At 44.8% G+C, this 26452-nt stretch overlaps 2 protein-coding genes across 7 annotated transcripts; one reads left to right on the top strand and one right to left on the bottom strand.

Annotated features, from left to right (window-relative positions):
- The first annotated feature begins 5 nt into the window (after positions 1-5).
- Positions 6-12088, top strand: arhgap17a (Rho GTPase activating protein 17a). Of its 6 annotated transcripts, none has more exons than XM_061304883.1 (21): positions 6-506; positions 3398-3437; positions 5342-5446; positions 5533-5565; positions 5939-6015; positions 6096-6207; positions 6270-6346; positions 6427-6544; positions 6862-6930; positions 7015-7096; positions 7347-7474; positions 7718-7829; positions 7896-7977; positions 8072-8152; positions 8226-8339; positions 8418-8509; positions 8637-8784; positions 9072-9299; positions 9430-9554; positions 9635-10129; positions 10584-12088. In XM_061304883.1, exons 1-21 carry the CDS (start codon positions 439-441, stop codon positions 10715-10717), a joined length of 2520 nt encoding a protein of 839 aa, XP_061160867.1. In that variant the 5' UTR covers positions 6-438; the 3' UTR covers positions 10718-12088. The 6 variants fall into 6 exon arrangements, with proteins under 6 accessions (XP_061160867.1, XP_061160864.1, XP_061160868.1 ...); XM_061304880.1 differs by having other exon boundaries at positions 9036-9299; XM_061304881.1 differs by having other exon boundaries at positions 7-491; positions 9036-9299.
- A 151-nt stretch (positions 12089-12239) lies between these two features.
- Positions 12240-25457, bottom strand: grid2ipb (glutamate receptor, ionotropic, delta 2 (Grid2) interacting protein, b). Its single transcript, XM_061304878.1, has 26 exons — positions 25382-25457; positions 24764-25017; positions 24370-24699; positions 24140-24294; positions 21025-21306; positions 20240-20325; positions 19345-19414; positions 18691-18834; positions 18475-18630; positions 18247-18398; positions 18042-18176; positions 17743-17828; positions 17465-17615; positions 16847-17133; positions 16725-16763; positions 15713-16426; positions 15494-15643; positions 15334-15421; positions 14863-14952; positions 14216-14412; positions 13995-14150; positions 13836-13922; positions 13644-13773; positions 13450-13568; positions 13214-13378; positions 12240-13143 (listed from the first exon to the last, which is right to left on the bottom strand). The coding sequence occupies exons 1-26, from the start codon at positions 25455-25457 to the stop codon at positions 13072-13074; spliced, it is 4371 nt and encodes a 1456-aa protein (XP_061160862.1). The 3' UTR covers positions 12240-13071.
- Between the last annotated feature and the right edge of the window lie 995 nt (positions 25458-26452).

Here is a 26452-nt window from a genome sequence, read left to right as displayed (position 1 = left end):
TAGTGGACAGGCGCCTTTCCATCGCTCTCGCTCGCGCTCCCTCTCCTGCAGTTCACTCTCTCCTCTTGCACAGGGGGAAAAAGCGTTTTGACGGATTAGCTCGTCGGCTAGCGGGTGTCACCAAGCAAACAACAACCGGGCACCGTCCGGGCCCCTGCAAAAGGTCGCCGCAACCGGTGAAGAGCAAGTTCTTGGACCATGCCGTTGCACCATCCAGAAGACATTTCCACTTGGGAAAGGAGAACGTAGAAGCTAGCAAGCTACCAACTCTTGTTAATTGGCTTTAGGCTCAAATGGATCGCGCATGTTTTGCCTGTCATAGCGACAGCTGGCAAAGTTGAAAACGGGGAGAGGCAGTGCAAACTTCATGACAATCTCAAGTCAACATTTTTTTCCAAGTGTGAACTTTCGGACGACTCGAGTGGAACGGAACAGAAAATGAAGAAGCAGTTTAATCGCATGAAGCAGCTCGCCAATCAAACAGTTGGCAGGCAAGTATTGCAACTGTGCGTTATTTATTCTTGTTTATTTTCCGTAATATAACTTTATAAGGTGTGCGCATTGTGTTATCTTTCATAACTTTTCCTTCATACAGTGAAAGTCTTGCAATGAGGCTGTGAAAGGAATGTCACATGAATGGAGACGATGTGTTGTTGGTTTTTCTATTATTATTTTTTTGCAGTTCCCAAATTAGTTTAAAGAAAAAAGGGATTCTTTAAAAAAAAATTCAATTGCATTACAGCATGCAGAAGCAACAGTAAGATGAGGTTCAAGTTTCGAATCCAGCCTGTTAACATTGTATGAAGCAATATAATAATTTGAGATGCAATTACAATGCTCCTTATCATAAGATAATGACTTTAATATGCTTGAAGATAAGCACATTCTAAGCATACTTTTCATGATTATTGACATAATTGTGCCTCTATGAATGACATGGTGACTTTATTCATAATGTCTGCAGATATTTTTGATTCTAAAAACCTCTTGTACTTTTTTTATGAACAGCGTGTGTAGCACTAAAACAAGAGCACGCCTATAATGTTCACTAAGTAGCTTTAAGAGCCACTGCGGCTGGTATCCTCATAATATGCTTTCATACGCTAAACCAGTTGTAAATTAAAGCTGAGAGGAACTTGATGCAGAAAGCAGACGCATGAGAGAATGCATTACTTTCACGCACGAGCAAGTCTCCTTCCTCTCCTCCAGGTGATTTGCTGTTTCGGATTGCAGCAAAAACCGAAGGTGGTGCATGGATTCGTGTCTGCGTCTCGGCTGCCCCCCTTGGGTTCCTGCGATTGTGCAAAAGGCACTATGCTATGTCCAGCATGCGGCCTCTGAGAGGAAATCTCTCCTTCTGCTGCTTTTGCAAACAGGAAACTGCCTCCCAGAGACAAACCGCCACATTCTAGCGAGAGACGCCGAGCTGGCAAGATTGATGCATGGCCAAGCTACACGTGATTATTTCAGATTGGCGTTAAAGTCCGGTGAAAGAAAAACATCCGTAATTGTTGACTTGGTTGATCTGGTTTGATTAATCAGCCCAATATTGATCTCACATTCTAAACCATTGTATAATCCTTTCTGATGCCTCAGCTAGCTAAGCGTTATGCAATCTGAACTAATTCAGTCGGCGTCGGAAGGGCGACTTCCTCCTGACTCAATGTCACAATTGAATAAAGGGAAAATGGGTGTTTTCTTGAGTGTCAAGAGAATCTGCCCTAGGGACTGTAAGGTGTGTCAGATGTTTATTTGGTTTAGTGGCAAGCGAGACGAGACGGCGTTTTGTTCAACCGCAAAAGTTTGCTTTTCACCCAGTTGAAACGGGTGAGACGGAAAAAGTTGAAAAATTGGCGCTAATTTGAATATTTTCCATTCAAAATATTTGGTTCTTTAATGGTTAACTAAGTCCCTGCAGTTAAAATAGATCTTTGACGTCTATAGCCGTCAATGGGAGTGAACGAGTTTAAAAAAAAAATAAAAATGTTGCGCAACAACAATTAGCGTTAGTCCAAGGGCTAGCTAGATCGCTCACATGGTCAGTTGCATTAGAGGAAATAACCGAGTCAGTCAATGATTCTCTCGGTTCCTTTCATCCAGGTCCAGTATCCATTACTGTCTGCCTCAAGCTGCCAACTGTTGCAAAGAGAAAGACCCTCCCTGCTCGTCAGCTCGCTGATTGTCTGCTAACAGAAGCTCTATTGTGCTTCCGGTGGCAGGCTTCTGTTACTCCACTTCCACTTTGATAGTAAATCACCATGGTTACCATTCCCGACTGGGGATGGAACACGCATTTTCGCCCAAAGTTTATTCCCATGCGGCGAAGACAGTCCAAGTTAGCTTGGTTGAGAATGCAGGGTTACCGGCTCGGCATGTTTGCTGACTACATCAATTAGCATTTTACCCAAACCACATAAATATCTCGTCTGAACGCGTACAGCGGAACAAGTAATCCCACACCGTGGCTTCACAATCCCACTTTATAATATTTTTGCTCCCCCCCCCCCCAAATTGAGCAGAAAGTTCTGTTCAGTTCATATACATTATTCCGCAGCTTCATTCTCTGCACGTCATGATTTTTTTCTTTTTTTTTTTTCCATGCATTGGCTTTCGATGACTTCAGCGCTCGTAACCCCCCCACCATCCCCGAACCTCAGTATTTGTGTTTCTTTCCATGGAACCCCCAAACTATCCTCCCCGTCTGTGTCGGTCTCGCTGTTACTGCCTGCTCTCTGCCTCCATGTTTGTAATGGAAAGCAGCTGTTCTGCAGCTCTGATGGGGTTACTACAGTTCATCAAGACCACAGCCTCATTCAAAGCTCCTGTTACCTAAATTGCAGACTCAAGAGTGTCTGCAGGTTGACTTCAGTCAAACCGTCTTGTTTAGCGACAAGGAAAGTGAGTGGCGGATTCAAGATGGCTGACAGTCAAGTCAAATCCATTGATTGGAAAGGACCACGCTTTCTGAGAACCGCCCATATTTGAATATTTGTGCATTGCTGCAGTCTGCTGAGTCACAGTAGCAATGGTTGAAGGTGTGAGCATTAGTTCTTTCTCACTGCGCCCTCTCCCTTTAATTGAATTTAATCTGTCTGACCTCACCGGGCCCGACTATTAGCTGACTAATTATAGGATCGGGTCGGGCACCGCTGTGTTGTTGCTCTCCACGTGTGAGTCATCACATACAAATTGGAGGTGAAACAACTCCCTGTTTGAAACTGTGCCATGTTTTTTGCAATTAGTATTTTATTTTATATGTTTTATTTTTTTAGCTTTGTGGAATTGGTTGTACCAGATAAGTTTCCCAATTCGTTTTTATTTATTTTCATCCAACATGGCTACTTTTGCTTTCTCGGTATTGATGGATTCCTTTTTTGTTTTTCTTTCTCATTGGCAGAGCGGAGAAAACAGAAGTTCTCAGCGATGACCTTTTACAGGTAAACCATTAATCTGACTTTGGCTGTGACCATTTGTTACCTCATCCAGGGAAAGGCTGCATCTGTTACGTGTTGCTCATGCTACATGTTTTTTTTCTTTTTTTTTTTTTTCTAGCATTTGACAAAAATCCGTGACAGCGTCCTGTTCACCAAAAAAATAAATAATTATTAAGCACAAATTTCGTGCTACATTCTTTTAGTGATGACGTTCACTTGATCAAAAATTCCACTGGAAATTTTAAGACAAAAAAAATTTAAATTGAGAAAAATAATATACTTAAAATAAGCAAAATGATCTGTCAACAGAAAAAAACAATATAATTTAAATTTAAAAATAAGCAAATTTGACAATTTCATTTCAAGTAAAAACAACTTAACACAGCAAAAATAAATATATAAGAAATATATGTATTTAGGTTAAATTTAACAAATAATCTCTTAAGATTTCACTTTTTCCCCATTGAACAAAGAACTGTTGACGGACACTCGCCCAATAACAAAGAAGCCCCGAGCCATGCGGTCAGAGGTCAGCGTGATGTGTAACATCTCCTTGTGCCTGTTAACACCTCTGCTTGAGGAAACGGGTGGAGTTGTCGCCAAATAGTGGCAGCTCACCAAAGGCATTCCAGCCATGAAGCTTCTTTGTGTGCAACTGGGTGTTGTCGTCCATACAGGTCAAAGACAAATATGTCGCTTTGAGAAAACGAAGATTGCAGCGATTGTTACATAAGCGACACATAAGCAAACGGCACATTTTTTGAATTTAATGTTTTCAAAATTATTTTTCTGTTGAGCTCCTTTGAAATTTGAGCAAGCAACCTCTGCTACACTTTTCCATAGCCAGCAAATTAGTCTTGACATTTAACCTCACCCTGAGTGAGTCATATTTTTTTTTTTTTTCACCTTTCTCTTAGAAACCAAAAAACAAATAGAGGTAACAAGACAGGCACCTTCTTTGTTTCTGGGATTCCCTGGCCTGTAGTACGTCATGGGATTGTCCCAAATTGGTTAGAACCGGTGATACACACCCTGTGGGTAGTACCCTTCGGAAAATTCTGTTTCCTGTTTTGAAAGGAAGCCATTTCCTAGCGATGCATAACCAATATTTCCTCCATAAAGGGAATCCCCCGTTTTGTTTTTTTAGCGCCAAGTACGAACCGCGCTCAGCCCCGAGTAGCGCGATTTAGATCTCGTGCGTCTGGCGAGTATGTCCTCGACCCAGCTGTTTGGGGAATGCCGGGGGCCGCCACGGGTCACGAGTGACGTAAGAGCGACGGGAGGCCAAAAGGAGACGGGGCCGGCTTATGGAGGCGGTGGAATTCTGACTCAGTTCTGTTTTCGGAACACAATTGTCTGGAATTTGCTTGATCCTCCCCTTCTTTTTTTTTTTTTTTGGTCCCCTCCAGACCCCGGTGTTCTCATGGAACATTGTTTTAAAACTCAGCCCGGCTTTCTTCCTTTCCTGGTGCCAGCTTTTTTCAGAGATAAAGCAGCCTTTTCCTTATTTCCTCGAGGGAAATGCCGCGCTACATTGTTGACGCTAACCGACCCGCTCGAGCACCTGGCATCACAAGGACCTTCACTTGGCCTCCGACCAAAATAACTGTGACTCCCATCATTGACCGGCTAATCAATGAGAGTATTATATCGCAAACACAGCGGATCTGTGTCGCCGGGCCGCAGACAGGAGAAAGCCTGTGTAACCCCAACGCCCTTTTTTTTTTTTTAACACGGCCACCGTTGCCATGGGAAACGCTTCCGATGAGCCTTTCAAGATAACATTCCAACGTTGCTCTGCGGGACCGGCCTTATCAATCGCGGCTGAACTTTGAACTCCCCTCGAGGCAAATCCACTCAAAGCCATCAAGCAAAATATTTGTGTGTTTTTTTGTCTTATCGAACAGATTGAGCGGCGGATGGAGTTGGTGCGCGTGGTGTCCCACAACACACACAAAAAAATGGTCTCATGTCTACAGGGACACATCGGCGCAGATGCCGAGAAAAGACACGTGAGTGGACTTTTGGTTCTGATCCAACACTAGATAGCGACTTGATCCGTTACGGTGTTTTTTTTGTTTTTTTTCACTCACTACAGTCCGTACCACGCCTCTATACAGGAAATGGTCAGGTAAATAAAAATAAAAAAAATGTCCCATCAACTTAGCCTGTTTTAGAAAAATCCAAACTTTCTTTAGCTCTTTCCATTCACTTTGCATGACTTTTTGGGTGGACGCATCCATTTTGCCTGTTTTCAAGGTGCTTGGAAAGAAAACTTCACTTCATCTAGTCACCTCTTGTGTCCCGTTAAACTTCCCGCTCTCTTCTCAGAAAGCTCACTTCCTCTTCCTGACTTTGCGAATGCACCTCTCGATGGAAAGTCTCCATGACATTTCCATCGGCCTCGACCTCACGCTTTTGGAATAGGAACACAAACTGTGGTTGATTTTCAAGTGCTTCGGATTGAGATGAATCTAATTTTGGTTGTCTTCCATCCGCTGCAGAAAAAGCTTCCCCTGACGGCGTTGTCCCAAGCTATGGTGGAAGGTGGAAATCAGTTGGGTGAAGACTCTTTAATAGGGTGAGTTGGCTCATCGCTTGATAAATCTTTTCCCCCTCGCTTCCAAAAAGTCACAAGGTTGTCCCAATCTACACCGACAGGAAGATGATGGAGGTATGCGGGGACGCCGAGAGTCGTCTGGCGTCCGAATTGATGCAGCACGAGCTGCAGATAGAGAAAGACGTGCTGGATCCTCTCAGCCAGCTTGGCGAGGTCAGAAACCAAATAAGAAGCGGGTCATGAATCAGATTTTTCAAATAAAAATGTTCTTCTAGGTGGACATCCCCAATATTCTGAAACAGAGGAAACAGTTGGCCAAGTTAGTGCTGGACTACGATTCCGCCAGAGCGAGGTCTGTCTCGTCGCCAAATTATTATTATTTTTTTTCCCGCTCCGTCTCACCCGTTGACATCGCGGCGTCTCCAAACGCAGATGGTTGCAGGCGACCAAATCGATAATCTCAGGAACAAACACTCAAGCGCTGACAGCCAAGGCGGACCTTCTCAAGGAGGAGGTGGACGAGGCCATGAACAAAATGGAAGTTTGCAAGGTAAACAAAAGCAATCAGGTGACTTTTAAAAGGAATACCGTCTGTCCTTTTATAGTCTGCGTAGGCCCCCGGCCAAACAGTAGAGCAGCGAGTGAACATTCCAAGACCTTTCGGGCCTTCCCCGCCAGTTTGCTGACGCACGCGGATGTCCCAAAATGCCCCGTCAGCTTCCGCCCGCGTGTGTCGGCTGTTGAAATTGGTCATTGGTGTGTTTTAGTGTCGCTCTGCTGTAAGAACTATGTCATATTTTCTGCTCGGGTAGAGTTGTGTTTCCTTACAGGAGGATTTACGACTTTTTTTTTTTAAATCCTGAATAGGACCAACTTGCTGCAGACATGTATAGTTTCTTCTCAAAGGAAGGAGACTACGCCTGTTATTTCGTAACGGTGAGTTCCGTAAGTCAAGCCACGTTGGCTTCCGTGGGAATGTCGTTTGGTATGACATCATTTTCTTCTTTCCTCTTCCCGTAGCTTCTCGAAGCGCAGGCGGAATATCATCGAAAATCTCTCACTTTACTGGAGAGTGTGTTACCGACCATTCAGGCTCAACAAGGTAGAGCGAACATTTTTTTTTTTTTTTTTTACACACAGCTCAATGTGTAGTGTTGAGTTGCGCAACACCTGCCACACAAAACAGCCGCACAATAAATCCTGCTGACTTCACCTAAACTGTTGTGACCCCACAAAAACGCTGCCTCGACCAATTCCAGGCCACAGCAGAGTGACAGTCAAATGTTTTTGAATAATAAAAAAAAAAAGATGGTGATGGTGTGCTCATGAGGAATTTCTCTGTTTGCGTTCAGATTCATGGATTGAGAAGCCCGCCTTTGGCACTGCGCTGGATGAACACCTGAAAAGGAGCGGGAGGGAAATCGCCCTGCCTATAGAGGCCTGTGTCATGATGCTATTAGAGACTGGCATGAAGGAAGAGGTAAAGCAGCCCCCCCCCAAAAAAAAAAAGTTTTGCTGCCTGAAGTGAAATAAGTGCCAACGCAGCTCATTAAAACTCACACGGTGCCGTGGACGCGATTAACCGTTCCGCTAACGGAGAGCGAGCTTAAAATAGCTTTTTCCACATGCGTAAACGCCGCCCGCTCAGCTAGCATGACGATGAATGAAAATTGTCTCGTAATCTCGATTTGGTTTTGCTTCATTTTGTCTTCTATGTGCTCAGGGTCTGTTCAGAATTGCAGCTGGGGCATCCAAGCTAAAAAAGCTCAAGGCGGCGCTGGACTGTTCCACTTCACAACTGGAGGAGTTCTACTCCGACCCCCATGCCGTCGCCGGTACGAGCCAAAGCGGAACTCGTCTTTATCGACGAGGGAAATTCTGAACTATTTGTGCAATTTTAGGAGCACTGAAGTCCTACTTAAGAGAACTCCCTGAACCTTTATTGACCCACCAACTTTATGATGAATGGACACAAGCATGCAGGCAAGACAAACATGTGACCTTCACTTTTTATTTTCCTCCAAAAGATAAGGAAAAAAAATATCATCAGTGTGCATCTTTGCTTCTTCTGTTTCAGTTTATCAGATTCGGACAAGAGGCTTCAGGCTCTGTGGCTTGTATGCGATAAGCTACCTAAGAACAACAAAACCAACCTGAGGTAAGCCAGCTCTCAATTCCTACAATGCTTCACCAATTGTAAACTTTTATCTGACGTTGTCGTCGGCGTGTAGGTATCTGGTGAAGTTTCTCGCTAAACTGGCTCAGGATAGTGAAGTCAACAAAATGACTCCCAGTAACATCGCCATTGTTCTTGGACCTAATCTGCTCTGGGCTAAAACGGAAGGGTGAGTTTGATGATGATGAAAAAAAAAAAAAAAAATGTTGACATTTTAGTTGCGACATAAAAATGTTCTTGCTTTCAGGAGTTTGGCAGAAATGGCTGCGGCTACATCTGTGCATGTGGTGTCCATAATCGAACCCATCATCCAGCATGCTGATTGGTTCTTTCCCGAGGGTAGGTTCAGGTCTTCATTACGTCCCAAAGAAGTTTGGAGCTGGTTCTGAACAATTTTAAGGCCTGTAGTCATTCACAGTTAATAGTCTCTCCAATGAATAGAGCAAGATGTTGTTTTTTTTCTCAGATGTGGACTTCAACGTGTCTGGCATGTTCTCCATGCCCGTACCCTCATCCAACCACAACAACCATCTGGATTATGACAGTGGCACAATTGAGAGGAAGAGACCAGGCAGTTTGGTGGGCCCGGAGACAGACTCAAGCCGCAAAGACAAGTAAACAGCTTTTTACTTTCCGTTGTTTGTTTAGCTGGTCTTTAAGCACTTTGCTTTGCTAGCTTTGATTTTGCTTGCTTGTTGGGGGTCCCACAAACTAACCTTTCTGCTTTTTAGATGCTAACCCCTACTCACACACAGTTGGGTTCATTCTGGGTTTATGATGATTCTTCTTCTGGTGTAATCACTGCTGTGGTGTTCTCTGTTTGTCTCCTTCACTTTCTCGCCGCCGCCCTCGCCCCCCCGAGTAGCACCTCTAACAAGTACTCGGACCACACCCTCCGTAGAGGCAGTACCACCTTAGGTAGAAAGCAGCACACCTCACCCGCCTTCCAGCCACCTTTACCCCCTGTGGAGGCTCCGGGGCAGGGACAAGGCGCAGGGCAGGTCCCGCAACCCTCGGCCGAGCCCCAGCCGGGGGCGGCGGGGCCCGACAGCCATCATAGCTTGGCGCAGGGTCTCGCCGCGCTCGCTGCCGCTCAGCAGCTTCTGGCGCAGAACACGGAGGAGCTGAGGTAAGAGCTGCTTGATTGCTTCTGCTGCTCTCTGGGAGGCTGAGGGACAACGGACTTTTAGTACTCCATCAAACTCCTGCATGTGTGGGATTCTGTATTTTAAGTTTTGTCTTCGTTTGCCTCCATTAAGCAACTCAAAGCCGCGAGACTCCACAACCGCACCGACCCCCCTGCTTCAGCGGAACGGTTCTGGAGCAGGGAGCCAATCCGCCGGCCAGACGGGCACCACGAGCAGTCCGCATATGACGCGTCGAGGTGAGAGCACTCACGAAAGCAGTCATGAGTCAGTCCATCAACAAAAAAAAATGATTTTCACTTCCTCCCACAATCCTCAGTTTTCAAGAAACAGGCCCCTGCTCCCCCCAAACCGCCAAACCCTCCGCCAGGCCAGTCGTCCACTTCATCCCAGCCCTTAAGCCCCCCTCCGAGACCCCTGTCCAGCCACTCCCCGACCTCCACGTCCCCCAACTCTCAGGTGTACAGCACGCCCCGCCGCCACTCCAGTAACCAGCCGCCCATCCAAGCCCCCAGCCATCCTCCCCCGGAGCCACCGACGCAAGCCAGTTCCCCCACTCAACTCGCTGGCGATCCTCTGAGCGCGGACCCCTCGCCGCCGGACTCCCCCACCCCTCCGGATTCCCCTCCGCCGCCTGTCACCCCCAGCTCAGACGTCACCCCGCCTTCCCCGTCGCCCTACCAGACGGGCTCGCTCCCCCGACCGCGGCCCGTCCCTAAACCCCGAAACCGGCCCAGCATCCCCCCGCCTCCGCAGCCCAACCCCATGGCCAGCGACACCAACGGTATCTGCGCCGCCGCTTACAAGATGATGGGTGAGCCCCTTCTCTCGCATCATTTTCCTCCTCCAGCTCGATCGCTAACGGTCACATGTGCATTTCTAACAGGTTAAAGAAGCTCGTGTAAGAGGTTTGTAGTTCAGTAGTTCACCGACGTGTACTTTGTGTCACTGCGGCCATCCGACACCGTCTTCTCTCGGCGTATCGCGTATCGAAAGCTGACACGCAACATCCGTGCGTGCACATGACTCATGAAAATGACCCTCTTTTGCAACGCAACATTCACTTCATGTGGAGTCACACCCATCACGCTTCTATTTGCTTGTCACCCCAAAGCCAACAGCGCCACCTACTGGTGGAACTCTTTTAGGTTCACTCGCAGCACTTTACGTCACGTGCATGAATTTTGGATGAGAAGCACACATCTGGGTGGACTGACACGCTTGTCCCATGAATCATGTGTGCTAACTTTTATTCTTTTGGTTTTCAGACCCGGCTATGACCTTCAAAGGGCTGAGTCGGACTCTGGTTCCGGAGTTCAACGGCGACCCGCAGCCGGCGCCGGTCTCCTCGTCGCCTCCTTCCAGAGACTGTGAGCTGGACAGCGAGAGCACCGTCCTATAAGGGAGGACACACACTCACACACTGTTCTGCCGATTGTTTTTGCGGGGATTTGTGTGCTTGGCTTTTCCAAATATTTTACCAAAACATCCATGGGAAAAAAAAATAGAAATCCTCCATCTTAGCTCCGACTAACATGAGAGTTAGTTGGCAAACAAAAGACAATGATATGCTACTTTGGGATTTTTGATGTGTTTATTTTTTAATGTTGAGAAAAAAAAAAAGGCCTTCGAAACATGAAATGACAAAGGGTGGAACCAAAAACTTAGCGGTGACTGCAGGTTTCCAGTCATCTCAACCTTTTTTTTTTTTCTCCCCCTTTTCATTTTTTTTTTTCTCTCGCTCTCTTGTATTTATTTACCTCCAAAGTTCAAACGTATACATTCCCTGTGTCTGGGCACACTTGCTGCAGTCACTACATGTAAATAAAGCCTTAATTGGATGGAAAGCATTGTAGATTTACCGAGCATTTATTCGACTGCCATTTTAAGGCCTCGTGTCGTTTTTGTTCTCACTAATAAGACAATTCAGTGACGTGCACAGATTTGTCATACTAGTGAGAGCAAAACAACACAAGAGTATATTAAATAAATGCTCAAACAGCTTTTTTTTTTTTTTGTATTACTGCAGTATTTCCGAGAAGCTGTCTTGGTGTTTCAGGGATGTCATAGGAAGTAGCTACTCCCTAAAACCTGTCGCGATTCTTTCGAGACTGTAAGCAGCGGGGTGTCGCCCACGCCGAGCCTCAAGCAGTCAGTATTTTTTATTTTTTTTTGCCTTTCTTCAAGTGTGATGAATGTAAGCGGAAGGATTCTTTCTGTAAAAATGCCTCTTTGTCTGAAGCTGATGTTGCACATGAGCACAGGCCACCAATATTTTGTTTTTCTTTTTTTAAATAAAACTCCCCACTGAGCTGAGAACACAATGTTGTGTCACCTCGGTAGTGACGTGCGGGGGAAATATTTTAACGAATGGATAGGATTGTTCTCTTTAGCTCGCTTTCTTGTGTGCAATGCAGAGGTTCAGTTTTTAGGGATTGACACATAAAATGGTACCAATGGAAAAAGTCTTGGATGCTGCAGTTGCCCTGAAAATATGTGATCCCCCCCAACCAACCACCCAACCCCCCTGAGACAATCACATGTCCTTCTCTCGGATCGTGTGACTCAATGCCTTATAGACCCCCCCCCCCCCACCCACACTGCACATCAAGACCAACAAATGCCATTAAACTAGAAGTGCTGATGCTGCGTTTTTAAGCTCCATAGTTTTGTATGTTTCTCGTCCGGTCAGCTGAAATGTGGAATAAAATCTGTTATATGAATGCTTGGTTATACACCCTTTCCAAAGAAAATAAAGTATATGAAGAACTCAGGTATGTAAAAGTTCTATCTTTTGTTTATGTATATAATAAATAAGACGGGAGAGGCCTTGCTTGTGAGTGACATATCATTTTATCAATCAAAAACAGAAAAAAAAAAGCTTTAACTCAAATGTAGGCGGTCAAGCTATCACACAACTTCTACTAAAAACACAAAACAGACAAGAGGGGGGGGGGGGGGCAACTTGCTCCATAGAATAACAATATGTTCATTTTTAAAATGGAGGTTGTTTGCTATAACCCGCACCAACATGCAACCGATTTAGACCACAAACACGGTTACGATACTTAGCAGCAGCTCTGGTTGACTTTTACAAGAGCTAACAAGCCACTTTGCGATGCTTAAAAAAAAAACTCTTCATCAACAAAATCAAAACCAGAGCTCAGAGGCCCACCCGGGCGGTCACGTTGAAAACAATGAGCAGTGCATAGCCAAAACATGGGAATTTACAATTTCATACAACACAGAGTACACCGCAGCTACTGGTACACTGTGAGTCACGAGGTCACCATGGTAACCAGAATAGCACTTACAATGGATCATTTACAGGTCCTTTGTTTGTTTAACACAAGCAGAACCTTTCTATTTGGAAAATTCAGGAGCTATATTATTTCTGCAGTAATTGATTTTTTTTTTCTTGACACCCTAAACCTAAACTTTCCTATTTTCAAACAGTCATGAATTACCTGCTAATTTCTTACATCACAAAATATATTTTTATATTCTTACAATAAATATCTGTTGCTATCTAGGCTATCATCTGTTGTAGTATAAATTACATAGGCTGATTTTTAGGATAGTTGTACTGAGCACCTGCAATAACAGCTCTCTTCCAGAAGAGGGCACCCCTTGATCTCCCACATGGATGTTGGACATTCTTTCTGCAGAGGAAGTGACTCTTGGTTTGTTTGTGGCGTCACCAGTCTCATGTGTGATTTTTGGCACTTTGGTTGTGGGAATCGGACTGCGTTGTATCTACCAAACCAGAGGGGATGATAATCTGGGGCTTTTGGGGTTCTCCGGTGTCTGGGTCTCATTGAGGGCCCTCTGGAATGACAAATCAATCATTTCCTGTATTTTGATATCCCAACAAAACTGTCCCAATTGAATCACTCACCTCAAATTTTGAAATGAAGTCTGCAAAAATGGCAAAAAATGTATCTGTGCTGGTGCTCTTGCCGTCTTCTCCAAAGAAAGAAGCCACTTTGGAGAACTCCTCCATAGCTCTGCTCTGCAATGACTCCAGAGACTGGATTGCAGGGTGACTGTTCTCCAGAAAGCTCTGCCAGACATCACACAGTATTATTATTTTAATCTAGACTGAAATATGTTTTTGTATTTTAGATAACGTACACTCATGACAGAAGCAAAGTGGTCCTCAGAGGTGAGAGGGATTTTCAAACAAGCCGCTCTGATGTCCTGGATGGTGGCGTGAAGGTCGCTCAGCTCTGTGGTCACCACCCTCTGGTTCACTGGAGAAGCAAGAGACACTTAAAAAGCGACTTAAGAGGTAAAAAAAAAATAAAAAAAATTATATATATATATACCCTTGGCTGCCAGAGGCACCGTAGTGAGGTCTCTGGAAAAGTTAAGAAGCTCTGGGAAATGCTGGCACAGAGACTTGGCCAGAATGTGGAGGAAAGTCGATTTCCCATCCACCGTTTTGGTCGTGCTGAGCTAGCAGACGCAATGAAACCATTAGACACGATCGATCGGTAATAAGAGATAAAAGATGGTACCTCGGTGAGGAAGTTGATCTTGAAACTGGTTGTCCTGTGACTCTTGGGTTGACCGTTGTTGAGGTAGTTCCCCATCGCAAGTACAAACTGTGGGCGGAGCTTAGCAGTGTTAAAGGATGGAAAAACTGAAGAAGCGACGAATGTGTTGAGTGCTGTCACCTCGAGTATTTTGGCCAGTTTTTTGCTGGTCTTCAGTTCCACTGAAGCCTTGTAGATGTAATCATAGGCCACCTTCATTTCTTCCATCCTCTCCTGCAGGGTGGTCTTGAAGTGGAGACTCCTCAGACGGGTTTTATACTCGGGCACCATCAGCATCTGGAATAAAGCCCCACTTATCGTATTTGGAATTTTGGTTCTTGTCCGCATTGCGTAGTGGTTACCTGGAAAATAAATTGGTCGGGTTCGCTCAGTTTGGCCGGGTCCTGGTCGAACTGTTCGTATTTTTTGACTTCGTCCTCGTCGGGGGCGTAGAGGAGCAGCTGTTTGATGTGGGCGGGCTCCAGCCTGTCGGTGGTCATGTCCATCAGGACCTGGCGGAGCTCGTCGGGGGAGAGCTTCAGATGGGCGATGAGGATGGCTGTGAGAAAGGAAGGAGGTTGACAGGAAAATTGAGGGTTGGAAGAATGCTGGCTTGCTATGGCGGAAGCCTCGGGGATGTTCTTCAAGCCTTGAGTCGAATGGTAACAAGATTTCCTCCATCGCCATGGCAACAGTCCTAATAATTACTCACATTATGGAGTGTTAAAAATACTAAAATAGTCAGCCAAAGCACAGCTAGCGCTAATGCTAATAAAAAAAAGCACAACAAACCATCTTCTGTTTAAAAAAACAATGAGCACAGAAGAAGGCAACAGTCGCCATGGCAACACAGGGCTTTCGTTGGAAACCGTTTTGCAAGATGACCTATTATGAAATCCAGATTTATTCATTTAAAAAAATTATTTCATTTTTATATATTTTTTTATTTAAATGAAAATTTATTTGAATTAATTTTAAAAAATATGTTATTTTTTTTATTTGTACTTACATGCATTGTAAGCTTTCTTGTGAGACAGAATCTCCACAACATCTTTCTTTTTAAAGTTCTCAGGCAGGAAGGTCGGCTCTGATGGAGACACTGGTAATTAAACAACGGTGTGAGGATGTGCTCTCCAGGCACCGGGGATCAATAAAACACACACACACTCGCAGACACACACATTCCAGGATGATAAGCTCATAACACAGTTCTGTCTTGTGACTTTCTTGAGGTCAAAGGTCACTGATTGATGACTACAATTTGTCTTTTTCCACGCCAGAACTGTGTTATCACTAAAATTGGCGCCTTATGGAGAATGGAGCAAGCTGTGTGATTGATGGGACTGTAAAAATACAAGCAAAACAAGGTCAATAAACACAGATAGTGACGTCCAACTAGAAGAAAAAAAATAGCGGCACAATTTGGAGCACTAGTGCAGTGAAATGACGATACACAAAGATGAGAAGACATCCAACTTACTGGATCTGCGTTGAGTTCCAAAGTGTTGATCAAGGTCCAAACACTTCACCATGTCTGTCAGCTTGTCATAGTCGGAATCTTCTCCGAGCTGAACAAATACGATATGTTGTAATCTCCACGCGGGGAAGTTTTTTCGTAATTTGACAGCATGACAGCCCACCTGACCCCAGATGGTGCCTTCCGAGTTCTCCACCTGCTCCCAGCGCAGCCTCTTCACGCTCATGTGGTTGGTGTCCGAGGCTTGACCTGGTTTAGGCAGAGGGGGTGGCTCGCAGGGTGGGGGCAAAGGTGGTGGAGGAGGTGGAGCAGCCTGAAATGAGAATATAGGAAACGTGGTCCAGTGGTGTTGTTTTGAAGGCTTATTTAGTGGTGTGGTTACCTGCTGGGAGTCCGGGTCTTGTCTGAGGGTGTGGCTGGAGAGGGTGACGTGAGAGTTTGGAGATTTGTGAAATGAGGCAGGGTCTTGTTTGTGACCCTGCGTTGGGTTATGATCTTCGAGGGACGGGGGCATCGGCCCTTGGTAGCTGTGTTGGTGGTGGAGCTGATGGTGCCTGTGCAGGACTAGCTGGCTGGGCCGCAACGTCTGAGGGGACGGCTGGGGGGACGGCTGGCAAATGGGTTGGGGTTGGCTGAGCTGGCGGGGGAGGTAGCCGGGGCGGGATGATCGCAGGATTGTGGTGGTGGTGAAGGTGGTGCGGCCGTGGGATAGTGTTTGGAAACGCCGTCCGGTGGCGTCCTCCCTGGTGGGCGGAACCTTGTGGAGGGGAGAGCGATTGGACAGGAGGGTCCTCAAAGGGGGCGGAGGAGGGGGGATGATGGGGTGATGAGGATGGAAAGGCATCCGACTGCGCGGGACGTGTTCCGGGGAGAAACGGGCGGGTGGGACGGGATCTGTGAACTGGACTGGAGGCGGGAACAAGACCTGGAAGGGTGGAGGAGGCGGGGGGCTCTGCTCAGGGGGAGGGGGGATGTGCTCGGAGCCAGAAGAGTAGCAGGGGGAAGAAACGTCCTCGCTGCTACTGTGCTCCTCACTGCTGCCACTACTGAGCTGCCGACGCATGAAGCCCATGTCCTGATCTTCTGGGAAGCTCATCTGAGGAAGGAAACCATAATTAGAAAAAAAAAATCAACATGACCAAACTTTTGACATTTTTCTTTTGTGTTTCTTTCCAGGCTTGCACCGCAATTGCTCTTCCATCAGTCTTCTATTCAGCAGGTAAAACACATGCACTAAATAAATACAACATAGTTACGCCATTTTAATATACCGTGCAGGGGAAGCAAATATTTTGGTGTGTGAAATGGAATACAACGTCAATGAGTTTCCAGTCCTTATAAGGCAGATCTACTTTAATTAAACTCTACCAATACTTGAATCATATTTTACTTACAGGTACACTTCTTCTTCTGAAACAAGCACCTTGATATATCTGTTCATGTGACACAAGTGTAGTTTGAATAATAATAGTCATGCATAGTTTAAGTAAAAAAAATAATCATCATCATTTCCCACCTCCTCATAGTCGTTCTCGCCCGGCACGTTCACCAAATTGACCTGGTGGCCAAGTTGCTCGCTGAGGGAATCGAGGAACTTGTCGGTGTCGCGGCTTCGGGGCGGGCGGGAAAAGGTGAAGATCTTTTTGCGGCGGCCCAACGTGCCGGGGCTGTGTTGGGGTGAAGTCGGGGGGCTCTCTAAGCTGACGTAGGGGTTGGATTCCACGCTGCTTTGATGCTGCATCCCATAGACGCTGGTTGGGAGGGGCTCCTTCCAGGTGAGGGACAAGCCCGATTTACGGTTACCTGGAAGGTAACAATAACTAGTCATGAAATCAAAGACTACCGAATCAAGGTAATAAAAATCTCGATTTCTTAAAAGTGAAGACAATTTGCAATTTTAATATTGACACAAAGTCAATGCACAATTTGTCTTCACGGGCCAAATTTGGCCCTCGGACCATAGTTTGACACCCCTGCAACAACTCCAAAAACAAATGACTAAAACATTGGGTCACATAAGTGTTTTGATTATGTAACCGTGACATCATTGCCATCCCGGCCCGACTGAATTAAAAGCAACCGCCGTCTAGATGGCAAGTGAAGCACTTTTGGAGCGTGTGGGTGTTTGGAGTACCTGCGAGAGGGGGGAGAGTGAGGGGGGAGAGAGAGCGGCCGTAAGCCTCGGTCTGTCCCGGCCCCTCGGACTCCGCCGGGGTGCCCCCGCGCAATGGGGACACGCTCTTCCCTGCGTACACATTCTCCAGCTCTGTGTACACGCCTGACATCTATGAATGGAAGCATGATTAGCACACAAAAAGGGGGCGGAGACTCCACTTTGAAGGTCATAGCAGACTTTCAAATATGAGAGGAGCAAGCTTGGCTAATGCCAATGCGGGCAGGCATGATACCTACGTGACTGAGGTCAGGAGATTCAGGGAAGGAGGTTCCATCTCCTGACTGCCTCTCCTCTTGACTGCCACATTCATCCACATGAATTCCTGAAGCACAATAAAGCATGAGGAGCAACATCCTCTAGCATCCTTCCCCAGCTGAGACGGGGGAGAGGATGAAGCATAGCGTGGAAGAGCGAAAAGCCATGCAAGGCCGTTTTTTTTTTTTTTTTTTTAATAGCAACTGGCAAGGCTAAGTGGTGTGACAAAAAATGAAAATTCCAGAAAATGTTGACAACATTTTAAGTGTGAAGCTTTTACCCATTCCCAAGTGCGTTCCGATAATACAGTCATCCGAACTTCTTTCTCGCACTCCGCCACGAAACGACGTGCCAGATATTCGCACGGAGCTGCTCCTCCGATGGTGCTCCGAACTGGCGTCAGGATCTAAAACAGCTGCAAAACAAAAATAGAACCTTAATGTCAAAAAGAATCCATTCAAATCAATTCAAACGCTTCAACTCACCGCTGCTTTTAAAACCCAGAAAACGCGACAGCTTGCTTTGACAACGTTCCTGCTCATCATAAGTCAGCAATTGATAAATAAATTGCCAAATCAGCTGCTTCGCCGGCGTGTCCAATACTGGAAACACATCGACGATAAGCGTATCCAAATTCCTGGCCCAAATAAAAAAAAAATCATACAGTTACCAAGGCAACAGCGACTTTTCTTTGCTTAAGAATTTAAACTGACCTGTGCTGGAAAAAAGTCTCCAGGGCTTTACAGACAGTGTAGCGCTCCTGGATTGTCAGCAAGTGCTCCAACTGCTGACTAAATGTCCTCCCGTGGACTTTAATGCTGGGTGGAAGGATCTCCGCCACCCATTGGAGGGAGCTCAGGATAGGAGATCTGAGCAACATTTTTTTTTACACACTCATAGGGTCACGTGATCAAAAATCCGTAACTCACCTCGAGCGCGGCAAAGTGTTGGAAGACAGAGTCGGAGTTTCCTCCGGGTCTGAGGAGTAATCAGACGGACCGTCTTCTATAACCAGGGTGGGCATGGCACCGCTGCCCTGCAGCATTGACACCACTTTTTCATGGGAACAGTTCCTACGCAGGGAATAAATGAAAGGCGGCCCAAACAAATGTTCTTTGAGTCATAGCAAAGACAAACGATGACTCATACTATGTTCATCCAAATATTAAACCTCGTGTCATTAAATAGGTGTTCCTAATACTCTTTATTCTCACTCCCACCCGTGTCATAGGTCAAGAAGTTGTAAAGTACGCAGAAGAACTACGACGCCTCCCACAAGGAAAGTTAGGCTTATATAAACAGTTGCAGCAGCAGCAAAAAAAAAAAAAAAAGATAGATGTGCTCATCTCGCTGCATTGTGAAGTTTTGATTTATAGCTGACACTGGCAGCATATTCGGTCTCAATGCAGCTACGGTGATATAATGAGTTCGAGACGATGACAGTAACCCATAAAAAAAAAAGGCTCTGTGATGGATTATCTAACACAGCAGCAGTGGGCAATACAAAAACTTTAGAGTAAGGGAAACTTGCATTAGAATATTGCTGCTGTTATTAATATTAAGAATAGAAAACATGAGCTGACCTCATGTCCAGTCCGTTGAGAAAGAGGATGCGGTCACCTGGTTTTAGTCCACATTCTTCAGCAGGACTATCTGATAGGGTGATAAAGACAAAAAAAAAATGTGACTTGTAATCCATTAATATAAATATATATAATAAATATAATATATAAATTAATATAATATAAATATTTTGACTTTCTAAACTGTCAACAAGATTCACGGTGACTCATTAGAATCCGTCAGTCTGTCTGACACGCGGCAAACAATCTGATGTCCATGTGACATTTTGTTACGTAACAACGTTGTCACGGGAAACTAAATATGAGTGTCCGTCGGGTGCCATAGTGTGAAAGATGAGAGTCTGGTCCTCGGCGGAGGAGCTGCGATCACGATGAGAGTCACGCCTGCCACCTCCACCATCTCCATACCGACGTCCATAAGGCCCACTGAGTCAACATGTTCACCAGCACATGATGGTGGGAGATAGTGGTGGGTGGGAGCTGTGCCGTCATCATGAAACACGCGCAGGAACAACGCGGGCAAATAAACCTACGCTCACATGTCCAGACAGAAGAATTTCAATTTTTTTGTTTGTTCACTGGCACAGCTAGGATTTTTTTCCTTGAGGGGGGGGATCAGTGCCCCTACAGCCCCCCCTCTAGTGCTTTTTTATCTGAATTATCTCAATTCCATGGTGAATACAAAACCACTTAAGTTTGAGTTCAGCAAAAATTGTTGTTGTGATGGTACTTTTATCTTTTCTTATTTCAACTGAGTCAAATCAGCTTCCTGCTGCATTCATTATTAACAAAAGATGGCCTTCAAGCCTAGGAACTGATAACCACCACACACACAGACACACACATACACTCACACACACTGGGCTGAAAATTGGATTCAAAGATAGAATCACACCTGCAATGACTGAATCGATGCAGACTGGAGCGTGACCTCGCAGCGTGAAGCCGAAAGTCTTTTTGCCTCTGTAGACACGAATGAGCCTGTAGAAAAAAAGCGCATTGTGAAATTAAGAATATGGGATAAGTTGTGCAATTTTCATCTATTGTTGTTTACTCCAGTGGAGACCAACACAAGAGAATAAATATATACATGTAGGATATACGGTCTAGCAGGAACAGGGAGGTTGCCATGGTGATGAATCAAGGCAAGCTTCTTTGAGAAGTAAACAGGGGCGAGAGGCTAAAAAAAATGTTCTTTATAGGTTGGCAGCTCTTACATAAGTACATGCAGATGGGTTGGGGGGGGGGTCCTCGATGTAAAAGTGCACCAAAAGATTGCTAGAAGCCATTTTGATTCCCCAAGTGATCTTATAGAAAGCAGCTCGTCACACTCATATCATGACCCCCCCGCTCTCCCCTTCTTCCCTCGACTATTACGTAACATAACTCTATGGCTTTTTGAACCCTTTTAAAAGTACATCTGGCATTGCTCAATGCCAAGATCCCATTGCACATAAGTATTTAGTCATTTTTATATTTAGGATAATGGCTAAAAAAAAAAAAAAAAACATGCCAGTCACACGTCGTGTCATTGATAGGCTACAGCAATATTAGTTATACTTCATGCATCCTAGGGGGGGCGCTATTCAAATGATAGAAATTGAAACAAGTGAAAGAAGAAGTACACCAATACTAAACATCCATCTTCATTTTATTTCCGTTGTGTGAGCTTGAGCTTACCTTTGATTAGGTCCAATAGCGGGGTGTGTCTGTACCCCGGAGACCGACTTCCTGTGGCTTCTATCTCGTTCCCCCTCGCCCCTCCCACCGGGCTCCCCTCCATCCCGGGGCACCGAACTGGCCCGTTTGGTTCCGCGGTGACGGTCCGAGTGATCCTCGCTCCGGCTGCGACGGATTCTTCCTTGCGGTTCGCTGATGCTCTTACTGCGGCACAGCCTGTTGATTACGTTCTGAGAGACGGACTCGTCGAAGCGCTGCCGGTGCTTCTTGGGAATGAAGATTCTGGCCAACATGGCAACATGTGAAGAAAACACGAAGCAGAGTTGAAGATCTCGATCGAACTTTATCCACTTAAGGAAACAAATGATAAACGTCCACCACGTTGCCCCTCGATGTTTACATCCGATATAATCTTTCGAGGCCTCCAATTTAAAGGGAAGAGCTTTGAACAGACACGCTGGCAATCTTTGTGAGTTGAAGGAGAAGTCAAAGAGATTGAATCTGGCTAGTGTGACTGCAGCAGCCTGAATAGAGCAAGAGAAAAAGGTGTGGGAGTGTATGAGCCTGGGATTCCTCTGCTTCTTTCTCACTCTCTCTCTCCATCTACAGCATCTCCCACACTTCCGCCCATTCGTCACCGTAGCGTAAATCCAAAGCGGCAAGCTGTCATCATCTTGTTGACCCGAAGACCTCGCCGCTTTTACTAATTGAACAAAACTGCCCACCTATGTTTTTGTTTTTTTGCCGTGCTGTAAAAGACCATTTAAATTGTGCTTTGTTCATTTTACGCAAATAATAGCGACAATAGGCAATTAAGATTCTAGCTGTTGTCCATTTATAGCCATTTGATATTTTTTCCCCAAAACACTGCTAATGTGTGTGTTGACGCTGAGACCAGCAGCCACAAAAACAGAACCATAGGATTTAAATAAATGTTCTGCAGCAGCCATGTCGGTGTCGACACCCACGCAGCCCCTTGCTGTTTTGTATTTGTCGCTTGTGTCATCTATTTGTACCATGAAGCTATGTCTCTAGTGTGTATTTAGATTTTTTTTCTAATCCAAGCTGTTTTTCCCCACATGTAAAGTGACTGACATGTTAAAACAGCCATCTCGTCAAAAAAAATAAAGTTTCCAGCTTCTAGTCATGGAAACTAAATGAGTGTCCCGATTTGACCTCGATTATAAGGCGGAGACAATTTATAATTGTCTGATAGAAGCTTGGAGGGGAGGAAGCAAGTAGGGAAGCAGGGGTGTATTTCTCCAAAGGGAAGAATGACGAGGAGAAAACTACAAAGAGCAGACCTCGTTTCTTTTTAAGTGGAGGCCCACAGATGTGACTCAGAGGAAGGCAAATGAAGCTAAACTGTAAATGTGATACTTCTCTAGCGCAAACAAAATAGGCAGAATAAAAAAAAACATTATAATAAGTGTTTCTTGGATGACAAAATTAAGGAAATAATTTTTTGATCATAAATCTGCAAAACTCACACTTAGGGAAATGAAAACACGCAATATTATTATTATTATTATTATTATTATTATTATTATTATTATTATTATTATTATTATTATTATTATTATTATTTTGTCTCCGTGTTGCTAAAAATAGCTAATAGCTGACACTTTCAAAACTGGACTTAAAACTCACCTCTTTACCTTAGCATTTCCGTAATTTTCTTTCTCATATCTTGGTTGTCGTCCAGTTGTTCTAAACTTGTCCTTGTTTTGTTTTCTTGTTTTTTATCTGCCATGTAGCACTTTGAGATTTCCCCAAATGTAAAGTGCGTTATAAATATAATTTATTATTATTATTATTATTATTATTATATCAGATCTACATCATTAAAAACAACTAATTTTTGATTGTATTTGTTTTTTTTTCGTCACAGTTGGCACTGGCGCTATCCATGGTGCTGAAGTTCCAGCAAACGGTAACTGCTCCTTTTCTTCTTTGTTCTGGCCAATCTATATTTAGCCTTTGTCCACATCGGTATATTTAATTTCAAGATTACATTTTATTGGAGTCTTAAACCACTCAAGTGAGTTAAGATTAAAAAAGAATAGAAGCCACAGATAATAACTGTAATAATGATGAATGGTAATTATACAGCACTCATTGCTGAATATCAATAAAAACTCAGATGTAATACAGTTCATCCAAAACATAAATATAGGCACTAGAAAGATTTTAAAAATATATATATAGTACTCACCCAAGGCAATTCATCGTTTCAACGCTCATCCATGGTTCCAAACAAATACCAAAACGCAAACAGAACCGTCGACTAGCCAACACAGTATCGGGCACACCTCAGACTGGAATCAACGCGATAAAAGATATTGGGTAGGATCGTGCAGGAGTCCTCCACCACCGAGTGTCAGGTGGGGATGGACCGCAGAGAGGAGGCGGGGGGGGCTTGGAGCGAGAGGAAAATACAACAGAGGAGAAGACAAATATCCCCTTGGTGAGAGAGTTGTGGAAAGGCAAAATTATGTTAGTGCCCTTCATTAGCACAAATAAAGCATTATAAGTGGCCGTGCCGCTGAATTATTCATGAGTGAGCAAAGGTAGAGTCAAACTTCAAATGTCACCATTGTGACGCAATTGGAAAGAAAAAAAAAATCAAGTTGGAAAGCCTTCTTACAGTGCACTGTAGTAGTTGTGGGTAAGCGGCCAGAGTAGTACGAGAATAATTGGCCGCTTTTATTGGCTAGGAAGTGCAAGCTGTGGGAAAAAAAAAAAAAAAGACTGCAGTCTCTCTTGGCCAGCAGACAAAACAGGTAATTCTGGCTGCCTGGAATGGATTTTTTTGGAAGTATTCCAGTTTTATGAATATCCTAAAACACCAGATGGTAGTGACAATCAACGATATTAAAAAAAAAAACAAGATCGACTGATTAGCTGATTGGTTGGATGGCCAGTTAAACATATCCATTATCAGCCAATCAGATTGCAAGTATGATAGGGATGAAACAAAGAGGGGGTCACTCTGGATTTAACAGATGGAACCTACCTAAATCCAAAGTGTGGCTAATCCAATCCTAAGCAACAGCAAGTGCCTCAAGTAGTTTGTCTGGACTTGGTTAGACAACCATGAGTGGAAACATCTCACCTGATACTGGAGATCAGCTGACGTTGGTCATCAGTGATGAGGATTTCGGGCAAGACGGAGGCCAACCATTCGACATTCTTCTCCGCTGCGTATTGCTTCAACACGCTGAAAAGTTTCTCCTTCACATTTGGGTCGTCGCTTAAAAGCCGCTCAACCTACCGGTGATGAAATCACCATCCGATTGAGTCCCATTCTAGTCCGAGTGGAAATATTCCAACATGTCTGCTTACCTTCCTGTTGAACTCCAGAGCCTTGTGTTTACGGTCCGCTTTTGGGTTTTCCCCTCCGATCTGATTTTCCTCTACGCCGATGCTGATTTTTTGCTTCGCACCGAGACCTAGCACACCCAAGCGTAACGTCCTCCCCTGGGTGGACTTGATGAGCGCCGCAGCCATCTCGTGCTGCCTGACGGGGATGCCGTTGACCTCCATGACGCAATCGCCTGCCCTCAAACCCACACGGCCGGCCGGGGAGAAGGGGGAGCAGTCCTCCACCAGCAGGGGGCGATCTCCTACTATGGTGAAACCGTAACGACCATCAGCGCCTGGTGTGATGTCCATCTGTAAATAAAAAAATACCGTAAAAAAAAAAAAAAAACGATAGATGAATTAATTGATGTCAAACCTGCTGGATGCGAGACACGACTCCAATGCTGGGAGGGATGTTCTTCTGAGTTTGAGCGATGGCAATGACAGCTTGCGGCCCCAGCGTCGACACATCGTGGCCTTCAATTTCCAACACTTGATCTCCGGCTTGAAGGCCGGCCAACTGGGCACTGCTTCCTTCCTCTACGGACAAGATGTAGCTTGGTCCATTACCGCCAACCTGGAATCCAAATTCCTCAGGCCAGCCCTGGTTGGATGTCGGCATGCTGAGGACTGAAGATGGACGGTGTTGTTAGCTAATATCAGTTGAAAGGGAAAACCGCTTAAAAGCTCCTCAAACTGTAACGTTCAAATGAACTGACACGACTGCAATCTCTACTCCCTCCTACTATCACCTCTAATTATACTGCAGAGTGGATTTCTCCACCTTGGACCACCAGAGGTCCCTGACCTGGTTCACAGACTGCATGACAGCCAATTAAATTGAGTCTTTGCAGAGATAGAGACCTTCATAACCCCTGCAGACAAATTCCCACTATCAACGTTCCCATCAGCACACAACGTACATGAAGTCATTAAATCAGAACATAAATGCACAAAATTGGGATTCACAATAGAACACAGCAAAAACACTCACAGAAATCTTTGGATTGACTCCGTTTGGGCTGACGCAACGACGATCTGCCTTTTTTGTTTTGCAAAAATTTCTTCATCTTCACAGTCTAATTGTAGATCCAGTTTGTCTTCCCAAATAATCAACCTGATCACCCCTTGACCCAAAGCCCCATAAATAGAATGACAACGTCCACGAAAAGCGAGTCCAGCTTCTTGGTGTGTTTGTGAAGGAGTTAGTCCTCCGTCTCATCCTGGGCCCATGATGCTCGCCGTGTTAATCAGAAAACTGGGACGCTTGCACCCGCGCACTTCACTTAATAATTCACTCTCCAAAAAGGGCCTAATTTTTCTATAAATACACCCATGTGCCTTTTTCCGCCTCCTCTTCTTTTGGGTAGGTGGCTCTCCGAGGGACCGCTCCTGGCCCAGAATTACGCAAGGAAGCCTGATGATGAGCACTAATCGGAACGTCAGCTCACTTGAATGCTTTGCAGTCTGCCCATTAAGAAGCAGCAGGGGCCATTTAAGACTTAAAACTGCAGGATTAGATGGATTATGTGTTGAATCTGTTGCCCTACCTCCACCTCCCTCTAGTTAAAACACATGCATTATGAATAATCATTAAAGTTCTTTAATATTGACAAAAAAGTTGGCAATACGCAGATCTGAAATCAACAATATTAGGATGTCAGTTATTCGGTTTTATAAGCAAAAGAGAAAATGCAAAGTATTATTTAGAAACATGCAGCTCATACCTTTGTCGTCAGCGTCAATAGCTCCTGGACATTACTTTTATTTTTTTTACCCCCCATTTGAAACATGAGCTGTAATATGAGAGCCCGGACCAGTCCGCTACCAGATCCAGCGGGTGTCTTGTGATGAATTGTTGATTTTTTGTGTTGTTTTTTTTTATAATGACAGACACATAAGAAAACAATAGATTATGCCAGTTTATTCAGAAAACTCAAAAATGTTAAATTATCTGATATATCAATACTTTTTATTATATTACTAATATTATAAAGACTTTCAGACCTAAATATACATGAACAAATATTTTATGTTTTATGAATTACAGCCTAGAATTTGGCCA

The sequence above is a fragment of the Syngnathus typhle genome, linkage group LG18 (assembly GCF_033458585.1).
Source record: "Syngnathus typhle isolate RoL2023-S1 ecotype Sweden linkage group LG18, RoL_Styp_1.0, whole genome shotgun sequence".
In the NCBI taxonomy this organism is placed as follows: domain Eukaryota; kingdom Metazoa; phylum Chordata; class Actinopteri; order Syngnathiformes; family Syngnathidae; genus Syngnathus; species Syngnathus typhle.
The sequence above is the reverse complement of the archived record's forward strand: the minus strand, read 5'-3'. Positions and strand labels throughout refer to the sequence as shown.